At 32.4% G+C, this 19,398-nt stretch overlaps 1 protein-coding gene across 1 annotated transcript; it reads left to right on the top strand.

Annotated features, from left to right (window-relative positions):
- The first annotated feature begins 1,633 nt into the window (after window positions 1-1,633).
- LOC113782293 (putative FBD-associated F-box protein At5g56690) lies at window positions 1,634-11,490 on the top strand. The gene is made up of 4 exons (XM_027328183.1): window positions 1,634-1,906; window positions 9,479-9,553; window positions 9,994-10,836; window positions 10,966-11,490. The coding sequence occupies exons 1-4, from the start codon at window positions 1,634-1,636 to the stop codon at window positions 11,488-11,490; spliced, it is 1,716 nt and encodes a 571-aa protein (XP_027183984.1).
- The last annotated feature ends 7,908 nt before the right edge of the window (window positions 11,491-19,398 follow it).

Below are 19,398 nucleotides of genomic sequence, written 5' to 3'. Positions count from 1 at the left end.
GACACCCCTATCTAGATGTGGAAAACAATCAAATGGGTGATGCGACAAGCATTGACAAATGACAAGTAAGAGGACACGAAAGAGAATTAATTGCTGCTTCCATGTGACACGGATCGCACTTAGCCGCGTGTGACCATGCCTATCTGCATGTACGCCAGTGCCTAGCCGCGTGCGCCAGTGCCCATCGCGCACGCGGCCATGTCCAGCCGGCCAAGTTCCACAACACCATACACAGTAGTCCTGGCACCAAAGTTGGGACCGTCAGTAGATCCGCACCCCAGTCCCTCAACTAAGTCCCAAGCCTTGGTGGCTTGGCTAAAACATGGAGGTTGTGCCACAAGTTGCTAGAGTTGTGTAGGCCATGCTAGAAGCTTGTGAAACCTTCTAGGGTTTTCAAGAGCCTTGTAGATAAGTCTAGGACTTTATGGATAAGTATGGACTTGTGTAGAACCTTCTAGTATCTAAGTGTATATACAAGTTGTGTAGAGATTTCTAGAGAACCGCTTAGGTGTCCAAGTTGTAGAATTCTCTAGAGTTGTGTAGCTTCTTGGCTTACCTATAAATAGGCCAAGCCCTTCCATTTGTAGAGAACCTTTTTGGGAACCTTTGGCAACCTTATACATGAAACTTTGTGTAATTTAAGCTTTCCTTTGCCACACATCTCTCTTTGTCTACTACTTTTGCGCTTCCGCATTATAACCGCGCATTTTGTGTTAAGGCTGAACTTGCCAAGCGTTCATAGTTTAAGTCTTGAACGTACGCTAGTACCGCACACGGTGTTGACTTGTAGGAAAACAAGCAGCTCGTGACACATGGATCTTCAATCACCTAAAAATAATGATAATGTCAGTTCAATTATATGAATCTGAATAAATAAAACATCCAGTTTACTCGAACAAATATGAATAACAGTCAACAAAAAATTTTTCCACTTGAAAGTTTCAGTCAACTCGTACCAACGAGCAGACCTAAGTAAAAGAACTCCTCCAAAATTTCAACCTTACTTGTATGTGACACATAATTTATAAACATGAACAATAATGGCATCTTGATCTTCAAATCAAAGGGTTTAGGGTTTTTTTTAATCAAAGGGTTTTAGTTGAAGGATTTTCAAACAGGTGCTCAGAGCACTCATTAATATACTTATATCGCACCTAATTTATTGTGTAAATGTACAAATTCACATTTATTTCAACCCCTAAATTTGGATATTTTTGCAAGTTTATTATGCTTTCACCAAAAAGTTAATGCTTGGAGACCCCTCCTAAACGATTTGATATATGTAACTTTTTTTTCTCTCTTTTTATTCAGATCCATTTCATTTGCTCTCTGTTGATAAAAAATATATAAATAAATAAACCATGCCTATTTAGAAGTATAATAGTTTTAGAATTATATTTATTATTTGGTAACTAGATTAGAATTAGTATCAATGTTGGTTTAGGGAAGTGTATGGTATTTGTATTGGAATAGGTTTTATAGTTCTATTTCTGTATTTAAGGAGTTAAAGTTGAGTTTGTATTATAGAGAATTTGATGACATAGTAATAAAACCGTTCAAATAAGTATTAATCTTTGGTAGTTCTAGTTATTGATATTCATCAAGAAAGAAGAAATAATTCCTACTGATCAATATGGTGAACAGAAGAACGGAGATTAAAAAAATTGAGGACAAGGCCAAGCAAAACGCTGCATTCAGAACCAGGCGAAAAGAGCTGTTCAAGATGGCCCGTGAATTTGGCCAAGATTTTGGCGCACAGGTAGCGGTCGTCACCATCTATGAAGCGGGCAATGCCTTTGTCTTTGGTCATCCTAATCTTACATCCGTTGTCCAGAATTATAAAGAAGCTAAGGAAGTTGAATCATCTAAAAGGGATGATGATGATGATCAAGAAGCAGTACATGAAGTACAGAATCTGTCTCCGATGTTTTAGTCTAATTCACTAACTTTTTCTTATTGTATCATCAAGAAAAATAGTTTTTGAATATCTCATAATAGTGTGGTGGAATTTCCCAATTTATTCATCTGGTGTCAATAAGTTGATTTACTATTATTGCCTTTGTGCCTAGAAAAGAGATTTATGGAAATTAAGAAATATGTCAGGTGTAATCACGAAAAATTTCATAGATACTGGAATAGTAAGTTGCTAAAACTATAAAATCAAATTCAATAGGACCATGTTGCTTTATTCTTAGAAGTCTTCTCATCAAAACCCTTCCTTTTTAGGCCATTACTATGTACCACTAGAGGTACTTGAGCTGTGCAAAGCATAGCTTGGGCCCCTAGAAATTTTAGTCGAACACATAACATCAAATTATTTTGGCACATGGTGAATGAATAGAAATAGAGGAGAAAAATTAAGCATCAAAACAATTAAAATTGACAATGTTATTTGAACTCTCATTTTTGTTAATCACACTTTCACTATTATTTTTATCATATAGTTTTTATTTATTGTAGGAGTACAATTAACAAAATTTGGAGTAACCCTTAAAATTTCCCTCAAAATTTGTTGTGAAGAGAAATTCCATGCATGAAGTCAACGCCCCTATTTATTGTGATTTGAATAAAGCTTTTGAATCACTATGATGATGATACCCAAAAAGGAGAGAGAATTAATACACTATAAGTGCATTGTTGTATTAATAGTAGCAAAGTTTTCGTTGTAACTAATCCAAAAGCAGTCATAATGCTTTCAGTACTTTAATAATGAGAAAAAGTATAAAAAACCACTAAGATGTGGCACAATTTTCAACATCAATATAACTTACTATAAACTTTCACATTTTTCTTTCTTTTGATAGAAGAATCTAGTTCATCTATTTAAATCCTGCCTAAAGGTGACAACATTATCTCGCAACTCCAGAATATAAATAGCAAGGTTAGATAAAAATATGAATTCCTAAGTTTCCAAATCTACATATACAAATTAGAACTAAACCATTTTTTTTATTGTAAAAACATCTTCCTAATCAAAATTGAATTTTCCAACAATTTTTTGTCAAGTCACACTCTAGGCTGAAAGTCTCAATTGTGACTTCCATCACCAACTACAATCCTTGTATGCCAACCCAATTGATACTACAGCACTTGAATAATTAAAAACAAACAAAAATTAACATTAGTTTAAATATATACAAAATCTTATTGGATCCTTCAATTAAATTGAATAGACCATAAAGTAATTGCAAAATGGGGGTGGAGGAAAGAAAGAAACAGAGAAAAACAGAGGTAAAAGAATGCCTCGCTAGATTTATCTTGGTAGAAGCATCACATGATATATCTTTTCTCAAAAATATACAAAATTGTAGATAATTACAAAATGTAACCAAAAAACAAAGAAAAGGAAAAAAATTTGAAGTAAGAAATCAAATCCTGGGAGGAGAAAAGAAAAGAATGAATTTTTGTTTTATTCATAGAAGATGATCGCTGGTATAAAATGCATTCTAAGATTTTTTACATATTTTACCTTTTATCCATGAAGAAATACCAAATAAAACATCATCCTATAAATTTAACAAACAAATGCCAGTTGGCTATAACATTATGATCGAAAAATAAATCAAACATGAGAGATTAGAGATAAAAAAAAAAGGTAGAAAAGAAAATGTAATATGGGATCAAAAAATAATCAAGACTTCTCTTTGCTAAGTAGCAAATCATCTCGATGAAAAAAAAGAACATGGCAACAATCTTAGTTAGATTAGTTTTAAAAAATAAAAAATAAAAATGTGAGGGATGACAGTAGTTGCCGCAAGAAGAAGAGGAAGAGATGGAGTTGATTTTCTGAAAGAGAAAAAACATTTTAATCCTTTTGGTCCAATTGAATCAAAAAAAAGGAAGGAAAAATTTAGTTAAAATGACCAAGATTCCATTTGTCAAAAATATATGTAATACGTGTGTCAAAAAGATGGACTTCTACAGTAACTTGGCTTTCTTCTTATATACAAGGTAGAAATGTGGGGCTAGTGTAATATTTATATTTTAGAAAAAATCGTTCAAAACGTCCCTCATGTTTTGTAAAATGACTTTTTTTGTCCATCACTTTTAAAAGTGTATTTTTATGTCCCTTACAAATTCAAATTGGTCAAATTTGGTCCCTACCTAAGTTTCCGACTAGTTTTTTGTCAGAATTCATCACATGCCTTGCATGTGGTCATTTTTTAGGGGCAAAATTGTCAAATTAAAATTTACATAATCCGATCTATAGTTCCTTACATTTCACAAAATAATTTTTTTTAATTCCTCACATTTCACAAAATAAATTTTTTCATCTCTTATTGACCATGTGTACAAATAGTTTTTTTTTTTAAATCCATGTATATATCTATTTGATTTCACCTAAATAGTACGAATAACATGTAATATATCTCTATTTGATTTTACCTAAACAGACTAATTGTAATTGTATACATGTTATTCAATAGATATATACATGGATTTAAATCTAACAATTTTGTTTTAAATCCAATATATATTTATTTGATTTCACCATGTGAATTTGTTCAATATTTGTAGGCTCTCTCTTTTGGTAATAATTCATTTATTGAGTTGTGTAATAAGGCCATCTAATTAATCAGTCCTAATTCGAATTCTATAGTCATGCTAACAAATTGCAATTTAAATCTGAAGTTTTTACTTGCCGCCTTTTAGACCAACAGTTGAATTTCTTGCCTTATGATTGTTTTAAAATTTGAAAGTGTTAATCACTTACTTTTTTTTGTCATACTTTTCCTTTTTTTATTTTTTCTGTCCAATTTTAATTCGATATAAACACTTGATAATGTTTAGGATTAAATGTTTTTTTTATTTTCAATTTTCGAGTAAAAGGAAATGAACATGAGTGAAAAACTAATAATTTTTTTAAACCCTTGTATATATCTATTTAATTTCACTTGAACAATACGTTCGGGTGAAATCAAATAGAGATATATTACATGCTATTTGTATTGTTCAAGTGAATCAAATAGATATATACATGAGATTTAAAAAAAGTTATTCGTACATATGATCAATGAGGGATGAAAAATTTATTTTGTAAAATATGAGGAATGAAAAAATTCTTTTTGTGAAATGTAAGGGACAAAAAATATATTTTATGAAATGTGAGGGACTATGGATCGGATTATGTAAATTTTGATTTAACAATTTTGCCCTTCAAAAATGATCACGTGCAAGGCACGTAGTGAATTCCGACCAAAAACTAGTCGAATACCTAGATAGGGACCAAATTTGATCAATGTAAATTTGTAAGGGGCATAAAAATATACTTTTAAAAGTAAGGGACAAAAAAGTCAGTTTGCAAAATGTGAGAGACATTTTAATCGATTTTCCCTATATAAACTGGAGATGGCCCTTGTATAAGAGCACCGATGTTGGCTTCCTTTCCCAAATAAATATTCATCAATTTCAAGTTTGAATTAGGGTAAATATCTTCAAGCTCAAGCTCAAATATATTAGTATTTGAACTTGACTTAACTCATTGGCAACCTTATTGTGTATTTTCTTGGGTTCATTTTGGTTAAATTACTACGTGCTATATGTGAAGTCAAAATCCAATCAACTTTTAATCCTGCTTCTTAGATAATGTGTTATATACATACTACTCCATTACAATAATTTCGTTGAAGGATATAATTTGGTAGATTATGGATTTTAACTTTCTTTTCTACTAAAAATTTATAATTTAAAGGGTTATTATCACTTTACCCCTTAAACTATATCACTATAATTAGTTTATCCCCTAACATTATCTTTTAGTCACTTTACCCCCATAAGTAATTCAACTAAACATGTTAAGAAATTTTGGACAAAAATACCCTTTTATTTTAGGATTAATCACATTTAACCCCTTAAGGTATACCTCATTTCTCAGTTTACCCCCTAACCTTTAATTTTGCTCACTTAACCCCCTATAGGACAAAATTGCCCTTGCATTATTTTGACTTTTTATTTACCTTGTTTTCCTTTCTTTTATTTCTTTTTTTGTTTCTTCTTTATTTAATTATTTCTCTTTTCCACAAAAATCTTCACCGTAATGATTGAAATTAAAAAAGAGGAATTGCAGAGATCTATCTTCTTCTGAAATGATTTAAAAAAATATTCAAATCACTTTCCTAAAATACAATTTTTTTAGCCTTTCAATCCTTTTAATTTTGGGTTTTCCTCTTTCTTTTCTAGTTTCTCATTTTATTCTCAAGAAAATATTATAAGATGAAATTGTTTTCCTTTCTTTTATTTCTTTTTCTTTTTCTTCTCTCTTTCATCCTTCCCAATAGAAAATTTCATTTCAACGAAAATTTTTGTTTTGAGTTTGTAATTGCATATTTCTGGGTGAAGATTTAAAAGGCATCAAAAATTAATTTTGATTTTTTGTATGATGCCACGTGTCACAAATTTCAATTGATGATTATTAATCAGGTCACAATTTCATCTTAAGATATTTTCTTGGGAATAAAACGAGAAACTAGAAAGGAAAGAGGAAAACCCAAAATTAAAAGAATTGAAAGGCTAAAAAAATTGTATTTTAGGAAAGTAATTTGAATATATTTTTAATCATTTAAGGAGAAGATAGATCTCTGCAATTCCTCTTTTTTAATTTCAATCATTAAGGTGAAGATTTTTGTGGGAAAGAGGAAGAATTAAATAAAGAAAAAAGAGAAAAAGAAATAAAAGAAAGGAAAACAAGGTAAATGAAAAGTCAAAATTATGCAAGGGCAATTTTGTCCTATAGGGGGTTAAGTGAGAAAAATTAAAGGTTAGAGGGTAAACTGAGAAATGGGGTATACCTTAAGGGGATTAAATGTGATTAACCCTTTATTTTATAGCATTACTACATTGTTATTAGGGTTATTATCACTTTGCCCCCTTAACGTTTGGTGCTACTATCAATTTCCCCCTTAACGTTATCTTTTAGTCAATTTACCCCCCAAGACGAGCGGTCAGACTTAACGGAGTTTGTTAATTAAAGTGAAAAGACATGTTTAACTCTTAAAATTATTATTACTTTACCCCCGTAAAATATAGTCTCATTATCAATTTACCCCATAGGGTTATTTTTTAGGCAATTTATCCTACCATTAAATCAATTTAACAAGTTAAAAAACTTTAGAAGAAAATACCCTCCTCTTTGTATAATAAAAATAATAAAAAATTTAAATGACTCTTCTCCTTTTTAGTATCAAGAAAAAAAGTCAAAGTATTAATTAATTTCTTTCTTCTTGGAAATTTTATTAATATTGAAAAAAAATAGAAAGATGGAGAGGGAAGAGCGAGGGAGAGAGGGAGAAAGAGAGAGAGAGAGAGAGAGGGAGAGCTCAATTCTTTTTTTTAAAAAAAATTACAAATAAAAAAATTAAATATTTTTATTATTTTAAAATTATTTCACTTTTTTGTTTACCACCAAATTCCAATCCTAATCTCGACAATCTTAAAGTAATACGATAATGTTAGACTTTTCTTTATTTTCTTTTTTTGCAAAATCTAATTTTTTATCTCCTTCTTTTCTATCTCTTTTTCTTTTCCTAGTATTAATAAATGTGAAAATAAGAAATTTGAGAAAACCTTTTATTTTTATGTTTTTCGATCTCTTAAAGTAAAAAAAAAAAAGAAGAATAACCATTCCAACATTTTTATTTTTAATTATCTATTAAAAAGGGTAAATATATTTAAATTTTTTTGACCATACTAGTTAGATTAACGATGAGGTAAAATGCCTAGAAAATAATGTTTAGGAACTAAAGTGATTGTATCAGTATAATCTAAATGAATAAAGTGATTGGAATGAGTAAAGCCCTTGTATCACTATAATAAAAATAAAAAAGTTGGAATGGTTATTCTTCTTTTTTTTTTTTACTTTAAGAGATTGAAAAACATAAAAATAAAGGGTTTTCTCAAATTTCTTTTTTTCACATTTATTAATACTAGGAAAAGAAAAAGAGATAGGAAAGAAGGAGACAAAAAATTAGATTTTGCAAAAAAAGAAAATAAAGAAAAGTCTAACATTATCGTATTACTTTAAGGATTGTCGAGATTAGGATTGGAATTTGGTGGTAAACAAAAAAGTGAAATAATTTTAAAATAATAAAAGTATTTAATTCTTTTTTATTTGTAATTTTTAAAAAAAGAATTGAGCTCTCTCTCCCCCTCCCCCTCTCCATCTTTCTATTTTTTTCAATATTAATAAAATTGCCAAGAAGAAAGAAATTAATACTTTGACTTTTTTTCTTGATACTAAAAAGGAGAAGAGTCACTTAAATTTTTTATTATTTTTATTATGCAAAGAGGAGGGTATTTTCTTCTAAAGTTTTTTAACTTGCTAAGTTGGTTTAATGGTAGGATAAATTGTCTAAAAAATAACTCTATGGGGTAAATTGATAATGAGACTATATTTTATGGGGTAAAGTGATAATAATTTTAAGGGTTAAACATGTCTTTTCACTTTAATTAACAAACTCCGTTAAGTTTGACCGTTAGTCTTGGGGGTAAAGTGACTAAAAAATAACGTTAAGGGGGAAATTGATAGTAGTACCAAACGTTAAGGGGGCAAAGTGATAATAAATCCTAATTTAAATACAAACAGAAAGAACATAAATTAAATAATTATTCAAAATTAGAATCTATAATCAGTATAAGTAATCGAGTAAGAGTGACATTTCATAATTTGTACGACGCATTTTTTTAGTTATCTAAGATAAGAAATGCATGAATTTGTGTTAACGACCTACACAAAAAAATGTATTTGTGTGATTTAAGATACAAAGAGATAATTTCCAACTCAGCAAATAGATTTTTAAGTAGCTAAGTATTAGCTCAACATCTCAAGTATATTGACAAATTTATATGTTGCTAGCCATAGAAAAACTGAGCACAAAATATTCGTACCCAAGAGCTTTTAGTGTTGATCACATGAATCACATTTTAGTGCAGTTAAAAAACAAGCTCCAAAAATACGTCGGAAATTAGGGGGTTTGGGATCTGCCAACGTGATATTAGTGTTTTTTTTTTTTAACTTACCATACATGCCTGAAAACTTAAATAGTACTGTAATAGAGCGGTATCTTTGTAATATAAGGGCAACCCCTAAATTAAATTGATTTATCCTTGCAATGGTAGTAGGTTGTGTATTTCAATAGCATATGTTTCCTCCCAAAAAAAAATTACTAAAGCAACGACTTTTATCAATACCTGTTCCCTATAAATAGAGGCTCTTTGCGATTTAGTAAAAATTGAAGGAAATAATTGTAATCATACGAAACCTCAAGGGGTGTCCGTGCAATTTATTGTTTTAACGGTTGGTTACCCACTCCTGCTTCAAATATGTATCCAAATCCGCAATTATTAAGCATTACTAATTCCTACTGCTATGAGGAAAAAGATTTCCCCACGCTAAGCTAACCAGGCTGATGGATGGTTTTAAGGATCATTAAATCATCGATTGAAGTTTGGCTATTCTAAGTTCAACAAAAACGTCTTGAAGTTTGGCTATTTGGCTAATTCCATGGAGAAAAAGGCGAAGAAGGCCCGTAGTGCACCACCGCAGTCGCGCCAGAAGGTGAAAGCTTCTCTCCTCTCCTCTCCTCTCCCTTTTTCTTTTGAGATTGTTTATTCCTGAGTTTATCTTATTTGCCACACTACTGCGTCTTGGACTTGTCTTATCTATCAGCTTCTTTAATTTTTAGGGGTTTTCATTGAAAAACAATCATAAAAAGATGAATTGTTCATTCTCCATTGTTGCCTTTTAAATTATCAAGTACCTTTGGAATATGAAACCACGTCTTCTTTCGCTAGCTATATCCAATATTGGATATTGGCTGCGTGGGCATATTACTTTGCATGTTAATCTGCACCTGCGTTTTTGTCGATAAATATCTGATCAAAACTTGTATTTCTTGCTATGTTGATTGTGTCTTAGAGATTAAGCTTTACTTTCTTTTTTTAACCATACAACTTGTTCAAACCTGTCTTTTGAATGTGGAAATATTGCTTTTGCAGGATTGGATTGATCAGTTGCCGGAAGAAATTCTGGGAAACATATTGTCACGCATGGCGATGAAAGAGGCAGCAAGGACAAGTATCCTTTCTCGTAGGTGGAGGAACCTCTGGAAAATTTATGGTAGCCATTTGGATTTTGATGCATCGGAAACAATGCGGCTTATGTTCGATGGGGTTAAAGAACGCCACATCGAAGCACCAAAATATCGAGATTGGGTTAATCAAGTCTTAGATTCACATGAAGGTTCATCATTAGAACGACTGAGAATTGCTTTTGACTTGGGCGGGTCATATATTTATGCAACTGCTGTTGATAAATGGATCGACTTTGCCATCGTGAAAAGAGTCCAAAGGCTTGAAGTGGATCTGACTGCAGCTGCCGGATGTTATACCTGTTCTGATAGTGTCTATACTTTCCCGTCCTGGTTGCTGGATTTACCTTCTGATTTTCCGAGTTTTGACAGACTAACAGCCCTGTGCTTGAAGTCTGTTTCGATAACTGAAGAAGATCTTGCATACTTCTTATCAACATGTCCTTTCCTCGAGCAACTAACGGTGGAAAATTCTTCCTCTCTGCAAAACTTCAGAGTTTCGGGTCAGTCACTCAAGTTGAAGCACTTGGAGATTGGATACTGCCAGAAGTTGCAGAATGTTGAGGTTTCAGCTGCAATTCTTGTATCTTTCAAATACGCCGGGCCAAGGATAAACATATGCCTAATACAAGTTCCAGAACTCGCTTTAGTTTCCTTTAGTAATCAATACTGTGAGAAGTTCATCATCAATTCTCCAAGTTCTTTGTATCTCTCTCGGCTGGAGAAACTGGAATTGGATCTGAGGTTCACGGTAATATCGATTAACACAGTTTCTGCATTTTTATTTATGTGCTACTTGTTTGTCTTTGTTTCCTAAATTGTTCGCTGGTGCTGGTTTGCTTTTAACCATTAACTTCTGCTTTTAACATCTCGAGTGCAGGGTTCAGCAAGATGCGTAGGTTTTCCATCTAATTTTCCGGAATTCAGCAACCTTAAGCACTTGGAATTGAAATTTGTAGCAGTTGCCGATGAAAGTGTTCTCTTCTTCAGCTCCATCATAGGTGCATCTCCTGGACTAATTAAGTTGACATTGAAGTATGACATTGATTGGGCAACAAGACACCAAACCTTATCAAATCCAGAAGTATTTAGAAACCAAGGAATTTTAGAAGTGTGTGAGAAGGAGTGGGAAGAGCAAGCAAGGAGATACAGTCACAAGTGTCTCAACGTGATCGAATTTGTTGGTTGGGCTGGGATCAAGACCGATGTTCAACTTGCCAATTATTTGCTCGAGACTGCCATCTCACTAGAGAAGATCATAGTTGATCGCCGAATTCCTCGTTATACTCGAACATCATGGAATGAAGAGCTCTGTCCAATGCCAGGGAACAGGGAAGCTGCTTTACTAAGTGCGAAGGAGCTTCAGAGGAAACTACCTCCCAGAGCCCAGCTGATTATAGTTTAGCGTTTGAAAATCCAATTCAACAGAACTATTCTATTGTTATTGGGGTGCTTGTTTATGTGTAGTTTCTTTATGTAAAATCAATTTCGTTCAGTTTCAACAAATCCCCCTTTTATTCAGTTCTCCATCTCATTTGCTCTCTTTCTCCCTTTTTCTTTCAATAACATTCCTGAATTACATTGATAATTCCTCAAGATTCATCTCTTTTCTTCAGAGTTCGGACATAGCTCAAATGTTAAAGCACTAATCATGCATGATATGATGATCATCAAGAAGTACATATGGATAAAATAAATTAAGTCAATTTATAAAAAAATAAAAATAAAGGTTGTTAGAAGAGAGAGGAAAACATAACAAAATATAATTAAAAATGATTAAGTTGTTAAAAGAGAGAAATTATGAAAAAAAATTGGTTAGTGAAGAGTTGAATATGAACATGGGTAAAACCCGAATATCCATACGACTCATTAATTCTCTTTAATTAGGCATCTTAAATAGGAGAGAAAAAAAAATGAGCAATTAAGTTTACGAGATTTATGACTATTTCACTTGCCTCCCCCCAAACTTTTGAAAAGCTCATAAACCTCCCTTGATAGAAAGAATATTAGGACCTATTGCTGATATATAGGAGGCGTTGCGGATTGACTAATGTACCATTTCTCTTTGGTGTTACTAAAAGACACAATTTGATATAAAACATTTTTACGACAAAAAACAGAATTAACCTGAATCAAAAAACTTATTCGACTGTCTTTAGAAAATTGGGTGCACAAAGGCACGTTATTCTGACAAGACAGCAAAAAATTGGTTATATCTTATATCTACTCGTGAGTCGTGGCACATTTTAGGTTAATGAATTCATGATCAATAATTGGTAGGCAAGTGACAAGATGGTTGTGATTTTAATGTCATATGTTCTATTTTAACAAGTGATAAAGAATGAAATAGGGAAGGGTTAAATCTGCATCCCACCATTTTAAATCTGCATATGATACAACTTTTAATACTAATAGCATAAGTAATCAATTTACATGGCACAGGTGATTAATACATTAAAGGTTAATCCTATCTACCAGAGGAATGTATACTAGACGTTGGGTCATTGACGTTAGTCAATGAAGTTGACTGTCAAGTGTTAAAATAATATTTCTAAATTGTCCATTGAACTTTTGAACATTCTAATTCCGGTGTTTGATATAATGAATATTTTTTGGGAGTTAATTCCACATTATACCTTTTAATTATAATTGAATTTTCATTTTGATCCTTAAACTTCAAAGCAAGACATTTAAATCCCTAAACTATAGTACCTCCCCCACTTTAGTCACTAAAGTTTAAAACATGTTCCATTTTAATCTTTGAAGTATGAAATTAGTCATACTTTAGTTCCTAAAGTATACCCACGTAAATATAAAATCCAGCTCACTTCCTCAAGAATCTTGCTTAAGTAGAACAAATTTTATAGTTTGGGGACTAAAGTGAAAATTAGGTATACCTAAAGGATGCAAAGTGAAATTAATCGTAGTTTTTGGTTACGATATCCAAAATGGTAGGAACAAATTTTTTTTATTTCAATGCCTAGTACACAAATAGAATAGATTGATTACAATTAATACAAACTTGACCTAATTAGTCTGGATTTATTTATAAAACATACCATGTTTTATTGCTTTCATTTTTTTTCTACTATGTTATTGGTTTATTTATGTGAAATTTAGCCATTTTTTACTTTTAGAATAATTGGGGATTGGTACTCAAATTTTTCAATTGTAATATTTGATTCATTGTAGCATATATATTTTTGGGCGAGTTACACTTTACCTTCCTATGGTTTAGTATTTTATTACATAACTCCCCCTATAATTTCAAAGTTATATATAACCTGCTCATGATTTGAATTAAAGTATTAAAGTGACGAAATTTGCAATCTATAACGGAGTCAACTAAAATATAAAAAATACCCCTATGTAAAGTTAAAAATTATTTATTAACCATAGGTGGATTATGTATATATATTGAAAATCATAAAGGTGCTATATGGTAATATGGTAAAGCATTAAACCATAAGAGAGTTATATGGTAAATATAAAATCATACGGGGTTGGAGCATCATGCATATTATGTTTATATATTTTGATCACTTAAGTCATTTTAGTTTTTAAACAACGGTAATTTCAATATTTTCATAGGTTCCATTACGGATGATCATTTCCGTCATTTTGACACTTTAATCTAAACTATGAAGGGATTATATATAGTTTTTAAAACTATATATAGGCTATGTAAAAATTAGCTATACCATGGGGGAAAAGTGTAATTTGCCCTATATTTTTACATTAAAGTTTTGCATTCGCAAGCAATATAATTAGCAATGTAAAATATAAATTACATGAACCAAAACAAATAAGATCTTGCATACTTCTTATCAACGTGTCTCTTCCTCGAGCAACTAATGGTGGAAAATTCTTCCTCTCTGCAAAACTTCAGAGTTTCTGGTCAGTCACTTAAGTTGAAGCACTTAAAGATTGGATATTGCCAGAAGTTGCAGAATGTTGAGGTTTCAGCTGCAAGTCTTGTATCTTTCAAATACGCCAGGCCAAGGATAAATATATGCTTTATAGAAGTTCCAGAACTCGCTTTAGTTTCCTTTAGTAATCAATACTGTGAGGTGTTCATCACCAAATCTCCATGTACTTTGTATCTCTCTCGGCTGGAGAAACTGGAATTGGATCTGAGGTTCACGGTAATATCGATTAACAGTTTCTGCAATTTTATTTGTATGTTACTTGTTTATCTTTGTTTCCTAAATTGTTCACTGGTGCTGGTTTGCTTTTAACCATTAACTTCTGTTTTTAACATTTCGAGTGCAGGGTTCAGCAAGATGCGTAGGTTTTCCATCTAATTTTCCGGAATTCAGCAACCTTAAGCACTTGGAATTGAAATTTGTAGCAGTTGCCGATGAAAGTCTTCTCTTCTTCAGCTCCATCATAGGTGCATCTCCTAGACTAATTAAGCCGAAATTGAAGTATGATATTGATTGGGCAACAAGACGTCTATTCTTGCAACTCCATTTGGATACCGAGAAACGTTAGATGCGTATGAGCAGGAGTGGGAAGAGCAAACAAGGAGATAGTGTCTCAACGTGATCGAATTCGTTGGTTGGGCTGGGATCAAGACTGATGTTTTAACTTGCCAACTATTTGCTTGAGACAGCCACCTCACTTGAGAAGATCATCATTGACTGCCGTACTCCTCATTATACTCGAACATCATGGAGGGAAGAGATTTGTCCAATTCCAAGAAACAATGAAGCTGCTTTACTAAGTGCAAAGAAGCTTCAGAGAAAACTACCTCCCAGAGCCCAGTTGATTATAGTTTAGTGTTTAAAAAACCAATTCAACAGAACTATTCTATTTTTCTACCAGATTGAGACTGTAATATTAATAGGAGGGCTATAAATGAAACGAATTGAACTTTCCACAGTTTAAGCTCGATTAGATTTAATATTCGATGGATTTGAACTCGAAAATTTATTTAGTTCTTCAATTTTTAATATTAAATTATCATTAATACATATATAATATCTATATAATAAAATAATAAATATATAATTTTATATAAAATATTAACAAAATTTTTAAATAAAAAATATTAAAAATTGTTTGAATTGAATTGAGTCTTAATGAGCCGAATGTCTATAAGTCTGAACTCGATTCGATACTATAAATGAATTTTAGTTCCCACTAGAATTCGAGCTTGAATTCGTTGAAAATCAAACTTGAATCGAGCTCAAACTGTTCGTTAAGGCTTCTTTAAGAGTTCGGCTCATTTACCGCCCTTATTAGGAGTACTTGTAAGTTGTAAATAATTATGTATATTTTCTTGGGAAAATGACTTATTTCATCCCTCACATTTCGTAAAAAAAATTTTTTTGTCCCTCACACTTAAAATGTAGCAAATTCGTCCTTCAGATTTAAAACTCGAAGCTTTTATATCCCAAAATCAACTCTCGGTTGTGAATCAAATCGTCCAACAAAATAGTGTAATATTGTATTGGACAAATTCTATTGTTCAACTACACGCACATGCTCAATGGAAAATTCTCCTTCTCTCTAGCACTCTTTTCTCCTCCATCTCTTTGGAACTCTTTAAATTAAAATCTCTATCATCTCTTCTTCCATGTGAGAGAGACGTTTAAAATCTCTTTCATCTTTTTAATGAGAAAGACCGAATCTAGTCATTTCTCTATGAGAGGGAGCTCTCTCTCTCTCCCTAATTTGTAATTTCCCTTGTTTGAATATATTCTCTCTCAAGATTTTTTAATTAGAGATTCTTCTCTTTTAGAATCTCTTAGTGAGAGTTTCTTATCATTTCTAGTAACGCCCTATAAGTATGATTCCCTCACATATATATGCTCTAGTTAATGTCAATTTTACAGAATTGGAAGTAACGAAACTTTATCTATATTTATTTATTTGTAAGTGAGAGGTCTTATAATCTCTTCTATCTTATCACCCAATCCAACCCTCCCCTCCCCTAAATTATCTATCTTATTTTCCCTTTTTCTCACTATTTTTTGGATCCAAATTGCTTCCATTCTTGAATTGGAATCATATTATGCGACGCAATTAGTAAGCAAGTCTTACCTAATATAAGCTGCAGAGAAGGAAGTTCAAGCTTAAACTACAATCTTTTTTCTTTTTAAATAATACAACAATTCATTAGTGATCAATGAACATGGTGGATAATATCAAACTCGGCCTCAATAATTGGTTGAACAATTTTTTGAAATAATATGCCCCTCGTGCTCTAGTATGTAGGCTTAAATGCATGCATTGTACATCTTGATCCTTGAGAAGTACGTGTTAACCCTATATGATTGGGTGTAAAATTTCAATACAAAAAGCACTAATTGTACACCATAGAAACCATGGTCTAAAAATATTGTTGAACCTGACTGCGCATTTGAAAGCCCTATATCTATTCTCCGCTTACTAGCTCAAGACTTCCTCACTGCACTCATCTCTCATTTTTCCCTTCTGCCCTTCCACGCATTCCAATAAAATTAGAGAACCTTGGTTGTCAAAATTCATCATCAATTCTCTAGGCTTCATCATTAATTTGACCTACTACAGGGTTCCTTTAATTATGTGGCAGTCTGCCCAAGATATATGCCCACATTGTTCAGACTAAATTTTGTCAAAATTTCTCTTATTTGATAGTTGATATCTGCTGTAAAAAAATTCTTATTGGGTTCTTAATATTCTATATCTATCTCTTCTTGTTGATTTAGCATGACATTTTTTTCATATACATAAAATCCTATTTTCAATGGTTATATGGTTTTGTTTATTTTTATTTTTTTATTAGTTTTGAAAATATTTGAGTTGCATATGTTATAAGGTTTGTCTAATGAGTTTGCTAAGGGCACTAATTAAGTGAGCCGTAAGTGTTAGTTTTTTTTTTTTTTTTGGAAAAATACTAAATTGAAAAAGTGTACAAATGTAATTGGGCAATAAATGTGAGCTATGTCCTACAGTTGCAAGATTTTGTATATTAGTTAATGTGGTTAGAAAAAAATTTTAATTTTTAACTCGCATCCCTTTTCACACCCTTCTCACCCCAACTGTCAAACGCATGATCTCATCAGCGTAGACCGTTGATTACCAATGTCTAAACTCATGATCTCACTTCTCGAGACATTAGCAATTAGCAAATGCCTTTTTTTTTTTTTGTAGCAAATACCATTTGAAGCAACAAAAGCAGTTAAGGTCGACAAGTAAACGGCTTATGTGCATTTAGTTCTCGAAATTTATTGATATCAATTGTTCATTCCATCACTTTATTTTCCATCCAGTTGGAGAGCAGCATGCATCTGCTTATCTTTCTGCCACAGAGCATTGAAAAAATTGGCACATTCCAATTACTGCAATAAGATTGAATATTTCGTTCATAATCTTTTATTGAATCACCTTCTCTATACAATTCGCTGTTTCAGGTGATCATACAACAGGTACTCGAGAATTTAGTGAGAGTTAATAAGATTTGCAACCATCCCTCTTTTTGGAAAGGGGGGAAATCTTGAAATAAGAAAAGCAATTTTTGGAATTTGACGTAACTGTGTAGCTTGACTAAGATAGAAAGACAAGAATTTTAATTGGGAAGAAATATGAAAAACAAAGAAAAAAAAGGAGGGTGAATTCATGAGAAACTGCCCAAAATTTAGATCTCAAATATATTGATTGCTGCCTGATAATGATGTTTTACCATGACTAAGAAAATGTTCACAATATTTGAGAGGTTTGTTAGAGAACGCGTAAAGTCGTGACATAGTGTAGGGCCTTCAATTGGCGGGGCTTATTGTTCTACGCAGTTGAAGTATCACGCCTTCAAGAGGGAAAAGGCTCGATCAGCTTATAGTAGTAAAAGAAACCATGCGAGGGGCAATTGAAAACATTTTCTCTTCTTTTGCAAGCAAGCATCACACCTATGAAGGCGGGATGACACATTAGTGACCAAAAGCACGTCTTTTAGGGGTAAGGCAACTGATGGCATCATTTTTTTCTTGATGTTAATTGTTTGTATCAAGGCCATCAAGCAGAGACCGAATGAGGGGCTAAAGGGTACAAGTTAGGGTAACCAAACCTGCCTTTTTTTTAATGCATATGTTCAAAATCATCCCATTCATATTATAGCAGATTATTAGTGTTGTAGAAGCTCTTTCATAATAATCTCAAATTATTAGTGTTGTAGATACTCGTTCGCAATAATTTTACTAGAGAGAAATTGATAAATCTAAAATCAAAGAGCACATATATGATAACAATGTATAACCATATAATAATCAAAGAAACCTAAATAATCGATATCCTGAATACGTAATGACAGAAATATTCAAAAGAAACATAAGGTCATAACAAATTAAACAGGATTTCCTTCATCTAATCCTTAGAACTATAGGAGGAGACAATTGGACAGTAGAAATGATCTTTTTGGGCGTGGCGCCTCAGGTACTCGATCCATCATGAATTCTTCATATTCCATGGCCAAATTTCTCCACATTACTTTACCCACATAGGATACATATTTCTCTTCCACTGCTTTCTCCACATACAAACTTCCAAGATGCTCCGACCCTTTAAAAATCTGATATACTTTTGAGTTCCTCCAATACCAATTTAGCTCGCCTGGATAATACTTCTCCCATGCAGTTATGTATATGTCCAATGTTCCCTTCACAGACGAGCCCTTGAGAATTGGAAGTCCAACGGTTGTTGTCAATTGAAAAGCCTCCTTTTCTGGTGACTCTTCCTTGATACAATCCTCCTCTTCCTCTTCTTCTGTATCGTAGTTGGCCTCAGCTAGAATGCTTCTCTCCACGTTCTCAACTTTCTCCAACTCTCCGGCAATGGGAAAGAGTGCTTTCATCTGACTTGTCGCCTCTCCTACGACAGAATCTGGAAAAAATTTGCGGGCTCTGAAGAGGGTGAAGGAAACGCTGGAATGTTCATCAAAGATGAACTGATTTGGGACCGAGAAAACAAACTTTTGGTTCCATGAAATACTGTATTTTCCACCTACACAATCTCTCAACATTGTTCGTAGACATTGGCCTTCCTCGACGGATATATCAACATAGTATTTGCCTTTCTTTTCAGGATTTAGTTTAGCATGATTGACACCGATTTCAATGATCCTGGAACCTGTTCCTGAGGAAGTCGGAGCAGAGAAGTTGGCATTAATTTAAATTTTTTGGGTAAATTACATATACCCCCTTGTGATTTCATTTATTGCCATATGACATCCCTAATGTTTCAAATTTTCAACTCCTATGATTTTATGTAATATGAAAATTTGACAAAGAATAGCCTATGTAATGGCATTAGTTAAAATATCAATAGGGCCCCTATT

Source organism: Coffea eugenioides, chromosome 9 (genome assembly GCF_003713205.1).
Source record: "Coffea eugenioides isolate CCC68of chromosome 9, Ceug_1.0, whole genome shotgun sequence".
Lineage (NCBI taxonomy): Eukaryota > Viridiplantae > Streptophyta > Magnoliopsida > Gentianales > Rubiaceae > Coffea > Coffea eugenioides.
The sequence above is the reverse complement of the archived record's forward strand: the minus strand, read 5'-3'. Positions and strand labels throughout refer to the sequence as shown.

What these genes read in the sequence shown, in the direction of transcription:
- LOC113782293 (XM_027328183.1), top strand. Translation starts at nt 1,634, where the DNA reads ATGGTGAACAGAAGAACGGAGATTAAAAAAATTGAGGACAAGGCCAAG. An exon ending in ATCAAGAAGCAGTACATGAA is followed by an intron (nt 1,907 to 9,478) that starts GTACAGAATCTG and finishes AACGTCTTGAAG; the next exon opens with TTTGGCTATTTGGCTAATTC. An exon ending in CACCGCAGTCGCGCCAGAAG is followed by an intron (nt 9,554 to 9,993) that starts GTGAAAGCTTCT and finishes TTGCTTTTGCAG; the next exon opens with GATTGGATTGATCAGTTGCC.